The sequence below is a fragment of the Mytilus californianus genome, unplaced genomic scaffold (genome assembly GCF_021869535.1).
Source record: "Mytilus californianus isolate M0D057914Y unplaced genomic scaffold, xbMytCali1.0.p SCAF_2, whole genome shotgun sequence".
NCBI lineage: Eukaryota > Metazoa > Mollusca > Bivalvia > Mytilida > Mytilidae > Mytilus > Mytilus californianus.
This window is the reverse complement of record NW_026262668.1, coordinates 55,762,079-55,775,033: the sequence shown is the minus strand read 5'-3', so window position 1 is coordinate 55,775,033 and position 12,955 is coordinate 55,762,079. Positions and strand designations below refer to the sequence as shown.

The 12,955-nt window shown below is 33.4% G+C and overlaps 1 protein-coding gene across 1 annotated transcript in view; it reads left to right on the top strand.

Moving 5' to 3' along the window:
• Positions 1-6,304: 6,304 nt before the first annotated feature.
• Positions 6,305-12,955, top strand: part of LOC127730050 (small subunit processome component 20 homolog) — a 95,628-nt gene continuing 88,977 nt past the window's right edge. The window contains exons 1-4 of the mRNA XM_052238097.1: positions 6,305-6,420; positions 10,352-10,432; positions 12,181-12,247; positions 12,819-12,880. Of these exons, the coding sequence (XP_052094057.1) occupies positions 6,379-6,420; positions 10,352-10,432; positions 12,181-12,247; positions 12,819-12,880 (252 nt within the window). The 5' untranslated portion in view covers positions 6,305-6,378. The remainder of the gene's footprint in view (positions 6,421-10,351; positions 10,433-12,180; positions 12,248-12,818; positions 12,881-12,955) is intronic.

The following is a 12,955-nucleotide window of genomic DNA, read 5'->3' as shown; positions in this document are numbered from 1 at the left end:
TTTTCCTTTTAATAGCTGAACACGCCTAGTTTATGCGTAACCTATCTCTAGCTAAGGGTTTAAATAGAAGGTCACATGAATACGGATTCAATGAGGTCGAACTATTCACTTGCAAGTGAATTATTCATTATTGATGTTTTAAGCTTATTTTGACAAAATTGAACCAAACTGGTTGCTAAAGGCGAATTATTATTTCATTATTTCACTTTAATTAATGATTGAACCAAAAAAAATCATACTTTAATTTCTTATATTTCGTAGCTAATGTCCCTTTAACCCTGTTCACGTACACAGGCATGTGTCTCTGAATTTTTTTTCCTCCTATATACCTTAATATAACTTAAGGTATATAGGGGGAAATTTCAGAGACAAGTGCCTGTGTTGATGAATCAATTCCGTTGACAAGGCATCACGCAATAGCTGATTGGTAAAAAAAGATGAAACACTCGAAGTGAAACTCACAACACCATGGAATAAAACGAAAGACGACGAAAAAAACAAAAACAGATCCCTAAACACTAACCAAAAAATTAAAGACATGAATCCAACCAAAAACTGGAGGTCACTTCAGGTGCTCTTGAAGAGTAAGCAGATCCTGCTGTGATATAGATATTCCTTAAAGTCAACCAAATCGTGATGGCATCCGTAAAACTTCAACTTTATCATTCGGAACCCTTGATCCAAAAGTTGCCTTGTAAGCAGCGACACGTTATCAAAAAAATCGTGATAGGAAATGCAACTTCTGGAATATTGTATCAATTGGGAGATATATACTGCATATGCTAGCTCTGCTGAAATGTTGCTATATAGAAATGGATTGTTCACAATTGGGTAGCTAAAACCATCCTATTTGTAATAACGTGATCTCAACCGGCCCTCATTGTAAATTTCTAGATGGAAGTCAATATGTGATGCAGACTCAACTGTATATGTTGTTTATGTGTCTTTCCTAATTCAAAAACAATAGACAATAGCATATTTACAAATGATATAACCCAAATAATGACCGAACTTGAGAGTTTAGAATTGAAACACAGATTATCTAGATCTTTTCCGTTAGAATCAACACAGATATTTAACAATGCAATAACACAAAAACACACAAAAAAAACCGCTATGAGCCCATTGAAGAATTTGGGATGATCGTAAGTGCTACGACAACTTGACCATTAAGAACCCTTGCTTCAATAGGATGCTTGTAAACTGCAAGTATCTCTATCAAAGAACCATGAACAAATATGTAAGCACTAGTATATAGTATCATCTTGAGAAGTGTTTACCATTTTCATGTATTGCTGAAATTTTCATCCACAATAATTGAAAGTAAAAAATAGACAAAAAATAAAGAGGCGACACCTGAGTTTATTATCATACCCTGTCCCCGCCACCTACCCCACCCCCAGAGCAATATAAATATAAATAAAAAACAGAAGTCGAAAACAGACAGACAACACCATCAGAAAAAGTCGAAAACACAAACTTAAGTCCATAAACCACAATAAATAAAACTTATAATTGAGCAACACAAACCCACAGATCCGAAATGGTAAGTAGGCTTAAAACCTGTCATGTAAAAATAGGCTACGACAAGACAAACGTCATCTGCACGACACAAATATCCCATAATCATGAACTTAAAAAAAAATAAGAGATCACTTTAACTTCACCAGAGGAAGCATTCGTTCAAAAGCTTCCATGTAAGCACAAAACTTCTATCAAAGATGTCTTGCAATATCGTATCAAATGAAAGATATGAACCCTTATATTGGGCGAACTCCTAGAAAGTTGATACATAAGAATGGGAAGTTTACGATGGGGAAATTGAAGTCATCTTTTAGTCGTAAAGTTTAGTTCTTAACCGAGCATCACAGTCAATTTCGATATGTAAATCAAGATATGAAGCAGCTGTACCTGTGCTTGTGGTATCCTTAGTTTCAATTTCAATAGGATAAATGCGATCAACAGTCACGAAACTTGATTAATAAATGAAAGGGCACCGTCGATATAGCAGAACGTTGTGTTAAAGACGTCGGTTAGACTAAATGCACAGTTTGTACAAGAGGAATACCGGCTGTCCGTTGGAAAAGGCATGTCCACCAAACTATGCTGTCCTTTAAAAAATCCAGCTCCTAGAGTATGTCAGTTTCAGAGAAATTTTCGAATCAGAGTTAATTTTAATGTGTACGATTTGACATTTCTTTAAACAAAATATTTATTTCAATGACGAAATCTTTCAACCTGTCTTTAAATTTAGCAGAACTCTTTACACCTACTGGTGTGTTATTTTTTTCGTAAGGAACCATTCTATTAATGAAGTCCGTATAATGTCAATATGCACGAGGAATGGACATAGATGTTCGTACTCCTTAAGTCATTGAGCATCCACATCTTATTCATACCATCCTTTGAAGAAAGTAGTTTCACAGTACCCTTTAAATCTTTAAATTCAGTATATACTAGTAGTATGGAATACTTCCCTGAATATTGATTTGTTGTCTCATGGCTTAGAGGGGTGTGAAATTGATGTAGACACTAAAATAATTTTCAAAATATGTATTGGTGGACATTCAATAAAAACCCTCTCCTCGAGCAATGTTTTTTTTTTAATATCCACCCTTTGAACTAATACACCCCATCATTCTTATCTTTAAAACATTTTAAACTCTGGTCCCAACAAAAAGTTCTCTAAACCGATCTTTTATACGTTTGACGGACTTAAATTTCATAAGACGGTCGGTATCTTAGTGAAACTCACTGTCCTCCTCTTCTTTCCGACTAGCAGTAACATACCCTCTGCTCCATCGTATAGTGTATACATATCTGAACTTATACGTTACGCTCGTGCATGTTCACGATATACGGACTTCATTAACAGGGATCAACCTATTTGATGTTTTACTGTCTCAACTCACTAGCGACATGTTCTCGCGGTCTTAAAAGAGAGGCGAAAAATACCAAAGGGACATTCAAACTCATTAGTCGAAAAAAAACTGACAACGCCATGGCTAAACATTTCTAGATGTATGTCACGATGTGAGGCTGGCAGACTTAACTGTATCTGTATCCTTTATCTCAAGTTCGATGGGATAGATGCGTTCAATATAATCACCAAATTTTTAATTATTTAGTGAGAGAACATCATCTTTATAGTGGAAAGTAAAGTTAAGGGATACTGCTAACTTCTTTTCTTTCTTCCTAATATTTTCCTGCATGAAGTCAGCCTCATATGAATAAAGGAACAAGTCGGCAAGAAGAGGAGCACAGTTGTTTCCCATAGGAATAACGATGGTTGGTCGAAAAACACGCATATTCTGACGACTCAGTCGGTCTCGATCTTTTAGGAGTTCTTGCGATTCCCTATGGGTTTTTTACCTTGATTTGTAATTTCTTCGTAGATTTATGACATTTGAACATCGGCAAACTATTGTTGCCTTTAACTGCTCATGTATTCGTATAGATTTCAGACAGGGATTCTATAGAAGCGTGATACTATGGTAATATAATCCTTTAACATATTGTACGATTCGGTACGTAGATACTGTTCTCACATTTAATAATTCAAAATTGTGTTACTATGTTGATCAAATCAAGCCCACTGACATCATCCCTTTTATCGTAAAGTGTTGTTCTCAAACGACCCTCAATGTCAATTTCTAGATGTAAGTCAAGGTATGAAGAAGACTTGACTGTATCTTTTGTATACTTTATTTCAAGTTCGATGGGATAAATGCGTTCAACATAGTCACCAAACTTTAAAATACTTGGTGAGAGGACATCATCTGTAAAGCGGAACGTGAAGTTAAAGGATAATGCTAGCTTCTTTTCATTCATGATCAAACCCCATACCGTATGGTTTTGTACACAACTTGAAGGGTCGGGAGACAAATTAAAGGACAAAAACAGCAGTTTATACTACAACAATAAACAAACAAAAACAATTATGGTAGACTGCATAAAACAACAACCACTGGATTATAGGCTCCTGGTTTGTGATCGTTAAATTTGACATTCGAGAGAGTACGTCGAATGTGTAAACATCTCCTAATGTGTATGCATCAACCGCATGACGAATCCAGACTCGCTAAAAAAAATCACGATATGACCAATAGGACACAGACCAGGAGACTATACTGTTGTCTAAAGATCTACGACATAGATAACATGTGTCTCGATAGTTGACATACAGACACGTCGTATCGATCAACTGATATGTGATAGTAAAACTTGTGACGTGCCGATTTCAGTCGCTCTTTCCATAACCCTACTGGTGTGTTATTTTTTTCGTAAGGAACCATTCTATTAATGAAGTCCGTATAATGTCAATATGCAAGCGTCTAACGTATGAATTGAGATATGAAAACGCAAAACGATTGTACAAAGGGTGTTACTACTGGTAAATGGGAGTTGGCAAAGGTAAAACTGCATCGTCAAGTTTGTCATTGACCCCAATTTGAAAACTATTTATGTCAATTTCTAGCTTCGGTTGTATTCTTAATGTCGTGTTAACTGGATTATAGGAGACACAAGCGTTGAATTTTGTGACTCGTTTTGGGAAAGTGTCTGGTCTCAATACGTTAAAGAGCCCTTGTAACAACTTTTCATGGTGGCCGCTTGCAAGGCAAAATTTCTGCCACTGTCCAACATATCCCTTTTTTACAGAGGCAGTCTTAATTTTCCGTGCTCATTCAATTGTGCCTTGAAAATCGTAACAATTGGACTTATTGTTATTTTTTTCTCGTCCTGAATATACATGAACTATTTGCCACTGAACATTAAGCAAAACGCAATCAATCAATCAATCAATCAATCAATCGACTTATCATTTTTTAATTGTCCTCTTGATATATTTTCACTATTTTACCGAAAGTAGATTTGGTCTCCACATTGTCACATATACTTGCAAAAGATATTGTTTTCTGAATCTATCTTTAGCCTGTTGTATTTGACAGTTACGAAATTTATAGAATTTCTGCTCTCAATTCATCTTTTTATAATTTGTCGCTTAAGAAGTAAAATATTAAGTTGAAATCTATATATATTATAATCTACTTAAATGCTCAGAAAGGTTAGCTTTTAAAATCAGTTCGTGCTTTATAATATATATTATAAAAAAAACAAAGTCTTCAGATAACATTTTCCTATCTTTAGACTAACCATTTGTTTTAATTCAATGGCTTTTTGGCAGGAGCATTTTATGGAATATTTAAATATACGTATGGCGTTTTGTGCATGACCCCTAATTCTTTTTGTATCTTCCTACCTTCTAATAGTTTTTTCTCTCTACTAAACACGTCAACTTCTAGTTGCTCTTCTGCTTTATACTATCACATCTCTTCTTATTTTTCACAATTTTAGCTAGTGCGTATTGAAGAATTTAAAATCGTATCATTTGAATGATTGATCCAAAGCAAAGCAAATATTGCTATTTAAATATTGCTGCATGTAAGTTAGGTTCTGGATTATCAATTCAATTTTTTCCAGCTAAAAAAATGTTATGTTTATTCCGGCTGTTGTATTCTTAATGTCGTGTTCACTGGAATATAGGGGAAACAAGCGTTAAATTTTGTGACTCGTTTTGGGAAAGTGTCTGGTATCAATACGTTAAAGAGCCCTTGTAAAAACTTTTCAAGGTGGCCGCTTGCAAGGCAAACTGTCCACTGTCCAACATATCCCTTTTTTACAGGGGCAGTCGGCTTACTTCTCCGTCCCCATTCAATTGTGCCCGCTTTGAAAATCGTAACAATTGGACTTATTGTTATTATTTTTTTTCTCGTCCTGAATATACATGAACTATTTGCCAATTCTTCAATATTTCCTGGTGTATAAGCATATTTTTTTTTATATTTTGGTATTGGTTATTTGATAATTACACGTTTTTCTTTGAATTTTGTTTATACCGAGCTTGTCAGAATAAGTAGAAATGTAATCCAACCCAATTGTATATATTTTGTACCATAGTATCCAATGCCTTTTGGAGTGAAATAGTAGCATTTTTCTTTCAGGAAATGATATTCTATGGTGAATTTCGGTTTATGCCAGTTTCAAATCAGCAATAGTGCCAATAGCCATATACTCCGAGTATATATATGCCGTTTACCTGCTAAGATATTGCAAATCTATCTATTAGTGATGTCATTAACAACTATGTTTGGTCCACAGTAAAGCAGTGAATGTCGTGATGTAGCGTTTTTATCATTTTTATTATATGTTGGAGTTTGTTGCTGTCGTATTTATATTAGTTTCTCCTAGTTTCCGGTTTTTTGCTCATTACGTGTCCGTACTGACCAAACTTTTATTGACGCCAAAAAAATGGCTGCCTCCATGAGTTTACACGCTTAAAATATTTGTCATAAATATTTACTAAAAAAGCAGGTTAAGATGGGGAAATCATCACATCATCAAACAGAAAATAAATTTAAGGTAACCGCCGATATATTTTTGAAAAATCTACTGAATTCTTTTACCTATTTGAGAAAAATTGCTGTGTTTACACCACGAAAATAATTATTCACACAAACAAACCTGTGTAAATAGAAAATATTTAATTCATTTTATGTACAATTTATTTACATTTAGTAAGTCATGAATCAGCATGGGTTCTTTATTAATTACAACTAAACAATCTTTAATCCCATAAAAGAACTCCCAAAGCAATCTAACAGGATGGGGATTATCTATAATCAAAATTTATTGGGTCATAATAATGGGATACAAATTTTCAGTGCAAAAAATCTTAATTTTTCGGTCATGAGGTATATACTATGAAGGCACTGTGAGACTACATTATCAAATGGATCTGGGGAGAACAGTGATTTAACTTGGAGAGTAAAACAAATCTAATAAATCTTAATCAGGGCCTTATCTAGGATTTTGGGGAAGGAGAAGTGAAATTCCATTATTGTTTCGGTTGCATTGTGTTTTCATGCTTATCTATGACATATACATTATGGAAATTGTTTTGTATATGCAATAAAAAATATACCTGCAGTGTTTTTATATGTTACTGTATGTATCATGTGTATTGAAAACTCTTATAAAATAAGACTATGTAGTTGTTATTTATTTATTCATATAATTTGTGAATCCATGACAAATCGCCCCACTGGCAAATCGCCCCACACCTAATCGACCCACTTTTTCACCAACTCGCCCCACTTTCTAAAAAATCGCTCCACTCTTGTTTACCAACTCGCCCCACTTATAAAAAAGGGTAAAATCCCATTGAAAATAGGTTGGATAACTTGCCCCACTTATAAAAAGGGTAAAAATCCCGCTGAAATAAAGTCTGCCAACTCGCCCCACTCATGACAAATAGATAAACCACGATGAATTCAGTAATGCCAACTCGCCCCACTTATGAAAAATGATACAATCCCGTTGTATATCTATGTTCCTGCCCCACTTATGAATAAAATCAATACCTATAAAAACCCTAGATAAACATGTTTTTGTAGTTCTTTCTTTTTGTTGAAATAAAGCAGAAAGAAGTGAGTATCAGTATTTCTGCGACTTGAATGCCAACTAGTCTCACTTGTGAAAAATAGAAAAATCCTGATGAATTGAGTCATGCCAAATCACCCCACTTATGAAAAATAGAAAAATCCTGATGAATTGAGTCATGCCAACTCGCTCCACTTATGAAAAAGGAAGTAATGCCGTTGAATTTATGTCTGCCAACTCACCCCACTGATAAATAAAAGTATGTAATTAAAGCCTACCAACTAGCCCCACTTATGAATAAAAGAATTAAACTGTAATGCAGATTAGTTTTCATTTTAGTGAGGTGAGTTGGCAGACCTGAAAATTATATATTCATCTAGATTTTACCTTTTATCATAAAGTGGGGCGAGTTGGCAGGAAAAAAATTAATGGGATTTAACCTTTTCACAAGTGGGGCGATTTTTTTAAAAGTGAGGCGAGTTGGTAAACCAGTTTGGGGCGATTTTTTTTAAAAGTGGGGCGAGTTGGTGAAAAAGTGGGGCGATTTGGTGTGGGGCGATTAGCCAGTGGGGCGATTTGTCCTGCTTCCTAATTTGTAATGTCAATTTGAATTTGAGGTTAAATCAATTTTGTTGCAAGTATATCATACATCAGTCTCATGTGCATCTACCTCAATTAATTTTAGAAGTCTACAAAAAAATTGCTCTCAGTTTGTATTTTGTGACTTGTTTTTTTATTTATCAAAAAGTTTAAAAACTGTTTGAGAATGATTGGGAAATTCAATTTATATCACTATTTGACATTGTTATAATTTGGTAATACATATTGAATGTCCAGGATATGTCAGTTGTAACTTGAGATTCTCGTGGATGATTATAGGCCTTTAAATGAAGATATCTGCCAGTCCCATATTACATGTAGTTAACTAATAAAGAGAAAACGTTTTTTTTTTTATAAAAGATATCTCTCTTATTAACAAGATGGTCTTGGAAACAAAACTAGCTGCTAATCACAAGCTGACCACGTGTCAAACATTTGCAATCAAATTATCCATCAGTCAGGGGACTTATTTAGGTAGCAAATTCGAAGTTTTGTCACAAATTGTGATTTTGTAGTTTTACCAAAATTTTAAACACATAGGTTTAGATAATATCTTTTCATTAGTAAAATTGAAAGAAAATGAACTTTTTGCTTCTTTTAAACAGCAAGGTTTATGCCTTTGATGCAATCAATTAGCTGCAAATTCTATTTTAGTTGAAAAAATGCTATAAAAATGGCTTTACATAATGAACTGATACTTTCTTAACAGATTTTTCCCAGCAGTGGGAGTATTTTTCCTGTAAAATTCAAGGTTTCATCTTATAGATTATGTAATAAAATTCGACTGTTCGCCATCAAAATTTCACTATTTGGGGGTGTTGAAATTAGTGGGGTTATTAAAATAATGATACTTACAGAAGTGATTTTTTGGAAGGAAATTGAGGTATGATACTTAAACAAGTGATTTTTATGTCATTATCCTAGATTTCGTACAAGGTCATCACCTGACATAACCCGGTCATCCTATCAACACAGATGTTGGTTCTGATAATTTTAGCAACATAATTAGTCACTGGATCATTAGTATTCTATATTTAAAGCTACAATAAAATTAAATTACTTAGTCTAGTGATTAATTTGTACTACTTAAATAGGTGATTATTAAAGAAAGACAACTCTTACTTCCAACCTTTATGCACATAATGTTACCTGAATCAATGATTTAGAAAATCACTCATTTAAGTAAGTCCCCTGACTGTTTACATTCATAATATTTTTTATTCAATGAATAGCAAAAATTCACCCGTTAATTCCCACCCTTGAATAGTACATTTGGTTGACTCATAATAATTAAAATTTGAACAAATCAGCTGAGTGATTATTCAGCATCCTCATTACAAAAATCATCGTAAAATGATAACTCAAATAGTTGCTCGCTTTCCTGTCTAAATAGTTTTGAATGTTAAATCCATGAATGTTCAAAGTCATTGTTGTATTTATTTCATTTAACAGTATGAGTTCTTGGTCGTTTTGAAAATCTTGATTTTCCTTGTCAGTCACTATTTTTGTTGACCTGTGGGACTTGTGTAAATCACAAGTTGTCTCCCGTATACTGATTTTGATAGGGACTTAACTCCTCAAAGAAGTCAGTCGGCCGAAGAGATTTTCAAATTTTTTTGGCAACTTAAATCGTCATTTGGCAGGCAAGATTATGGCCTGTCTTAATGGTCTTGACCTAGAGACTCACAGGAGAAAAAGATTGACTTTAAGAGAACAGCTGATTATTCTATAATTAAAAGTGTATTATGAATAATATCAGCCTATTGAGTATTCAGTCTAAAGAAATGATGTTCCGATTATCTTTTATAATTAAAAATCAATCAATTGTTGAAAATTCTATATTTATCAATTATAATTTTTGATAATGGTAAATGTACACTGTACAATGTACATTGTAAAAGATATCTATAAATTTTTTTAATTTTTTACAGAAACTTTCGGAAATCCTTGTAAATGTAAGGAATGTCTTAAAACAATGATAATATATCCATTTTGTACATATACACTCTTTTTACGACATGCACAAGTATTGTATGCACTAAGGTGTTAGTAAATTCCTACATAATTTGCATATAATTTCAAAACTGTCTTATGTAATTATAATCAAAAATGAAACCTGTCTGATTATTTCCATTAATTGATTATAACATTGCAGCAAATTCCCTACACTACTATTCACTATTCATAACATCAAACTTGATTGCATCTCATGGTGTTTTATTGTTCAGGTGTAAGTTTCCTCCATGGTTAAACTTTTTATTCATGAAGATCCCTTAATAAAAATGTTAATCCTCTTTATTGTTGTTTCTAGTTTCAGACATTTTCAGAGAGGATAGCCAAAGTTGACATAGATGTTATCCACAGAGTTGTTCATCATGATGATACACCAGAGGTTTGTTATTCTCATTACTGACCGTACAAGGTCCAAAAAAGTTATACTTGGCTAAATTAAGCACATGTAACACTCAACGTTGGAATCATGCACTAAGGCCTTTCATGAGTGAAAAGCCTACTCATTTTATTATACGACCGCAAAAAAATTTTGTGGTTGTATATTGGTATGACGTTGGCGTCGTCGTCGTCGTCCGAAGACACATTGGTTTTCGCACTCTAACTTTAGTTTAAGTGAATGGATCTCTATGAAATTTTACCATAAGGACTATTAAGGTTCAATACCACAAAAGGAAAGTTGGGATTGATTTTGGGGGTTATGGTACCAACAGTTAAGGAATTAGGGGCCAAAAAGGGGCCAAAAATAAGCATTTTTGTAACTTCCAGACATAACTTGTGTGTTAGTGTATGGATCTCTCTGACATTGTACCACACGGTTCTATAGCACTAAGGGAATGCTGGGATTGATTTTGGGGGTAATTGTCTCAAAATTTTAGGAATTAGGGGCCAAAAAAGGGGCAAAAAACAAGCATTTTTCTAGTTTCATGACAATAATTTGTGTGTAAGTGTATGGCACTTTATGAAATTGTACTACAAGGTTCCATATCACAAAGGGAGAGCTGGAATTGAGTTTGGGGGTAATTGCCCAAAACGTTTAGGTAAAAGGGGCCAAAAATAAGCATTTTTCTAGTTTCCAGACAATAACTTGTGTTCAAGTGTATGGATCTCTCTGAATTGTACTGCAAGGTACCATACCACAAGTGGAAGGCTGGGATTGATTTTGGGGGTAATTGCCTCAAAATTTTAGGAATTAGGGGCCAAAAAGGGGCAAAAAACAAGCATTTTTCTAGTTTCAGGACAATAACTTGTGTGTAAGTGTATTGATCTTTATGAAATTGTACTACAAGGTTCCATATCACAAAGGGAAAGCTGGGTATGAGTTTGGGGGTAATTGCACTAAACGTTTAGGAATTTGGGGCCAAAAAGGGGCAAAAAACAAGCATTTTTCTAGTTTCCAGACAATAACTTGTGTTCAAGTGTATGGATCTCTCTCTGAAATTGTACTGCAAGGTACCATACCACAAAGGGAAGGCTGGGATTGAGTTTGGGAGTGATGAATCATAAGGGGGTTCAAAAAATTTGGGGGAGGGATTTTGTTTTCCTTTTTTTCCTTTTTTTTCTTTAAAATTTTCCATTTTAAATTGGTTATTTCAGATTTATATATAAAAGCAAATAATAATGATATGGTTTGAATAGGTAAATTAAAAATTTTTAAGTTCTTAGACCACATTCATTCTGTGTCAGAAACCTATGCTGTGTCAAATATTTAATCACAATCCAAATTCAGTGCTGTATCAAGCTTGAATGTTGTGTCCATACTTGCCCCAACTGTTCAGGGTAGACCTCTGCGGTCGTATCAAGCTGCACCCAGCATTTTATTTTTTATATTTTGTTCAAAATGCAAAATTCACATTAAAAACTAAGGAAAACAATCTGTAAACGTCATAAATCATAATTTTTTCATTGTTTTGTATAAAGTAATAACAATTTTTTCTTAATAGAAATATTAACTAATTAATCCCAATTGTCATTTATGTTTTTAAATATCTACAGGAGTCCCAAATTCTTTATCATTGAAAGCATTTCAAATGAAAGTGATAGATTGAGTGTTTGCTTGTCTGTGGCCTTGACATCAAAATGTAAATGCATATATCATGCATATAATAATTGGAATTTTTATTTCTACAGGAGAATTTAACATATTTTGGAGAAGCCATTGAAAAATGGACAGAACTGAATTGTACTAAACACTATGGTAATTATGTATAAAAACCTTAATAAACAGAATTTGTATAGTCAGATTGCAGTCGCACAACAAACAAACATTTGCTTGTTTTATTTGATCTTAATTTACAATAATATTGTTTAAAATATAATTGGCCTGATTATGGGCTTCCATTATTTAAATAACTTTTGTAACTCCCTGCACTAGCTGTAGAAGCATAGAGTTAATACTTCTTTATTATGGTTCGATATTTTAAGGTGGTACCAACTAAAATTAATTTGGCTCGTTTAATTTTCATAAAGTTTTGACAACATATTTACTTTGACCCTTTGACAAAAATATAAAAATTTCAAAAAACTTGAACCACACACTTTATCTATTATTGGAAAAATTTCATGGGATATATAGGAGTTTGACAAACACTAATTTTGATCATTGAGGAGCTTAATATTTCCTTAACAATAGAACGTTATTAAAACATTCAGCTGATTTTTACAGAGTTATCTCCCTGTTGTGTTATGTACCACCTTAAGCTCAATATATGTAGACAAGGTCTTTTGTATTGTTCGTCAAATATTCTTATATTTTTTTATTGTTACAGCTGACTTTAGAAAGGAAATATCTAATCAAGTACAGACATTTGCACAACTTGTCCACCATAAGGTACAATCTAATTATAACAAGTTTAAGAGTACAGGTACTGTTTTTATGTGAAATACACAGCACAAAGTTTTCAAG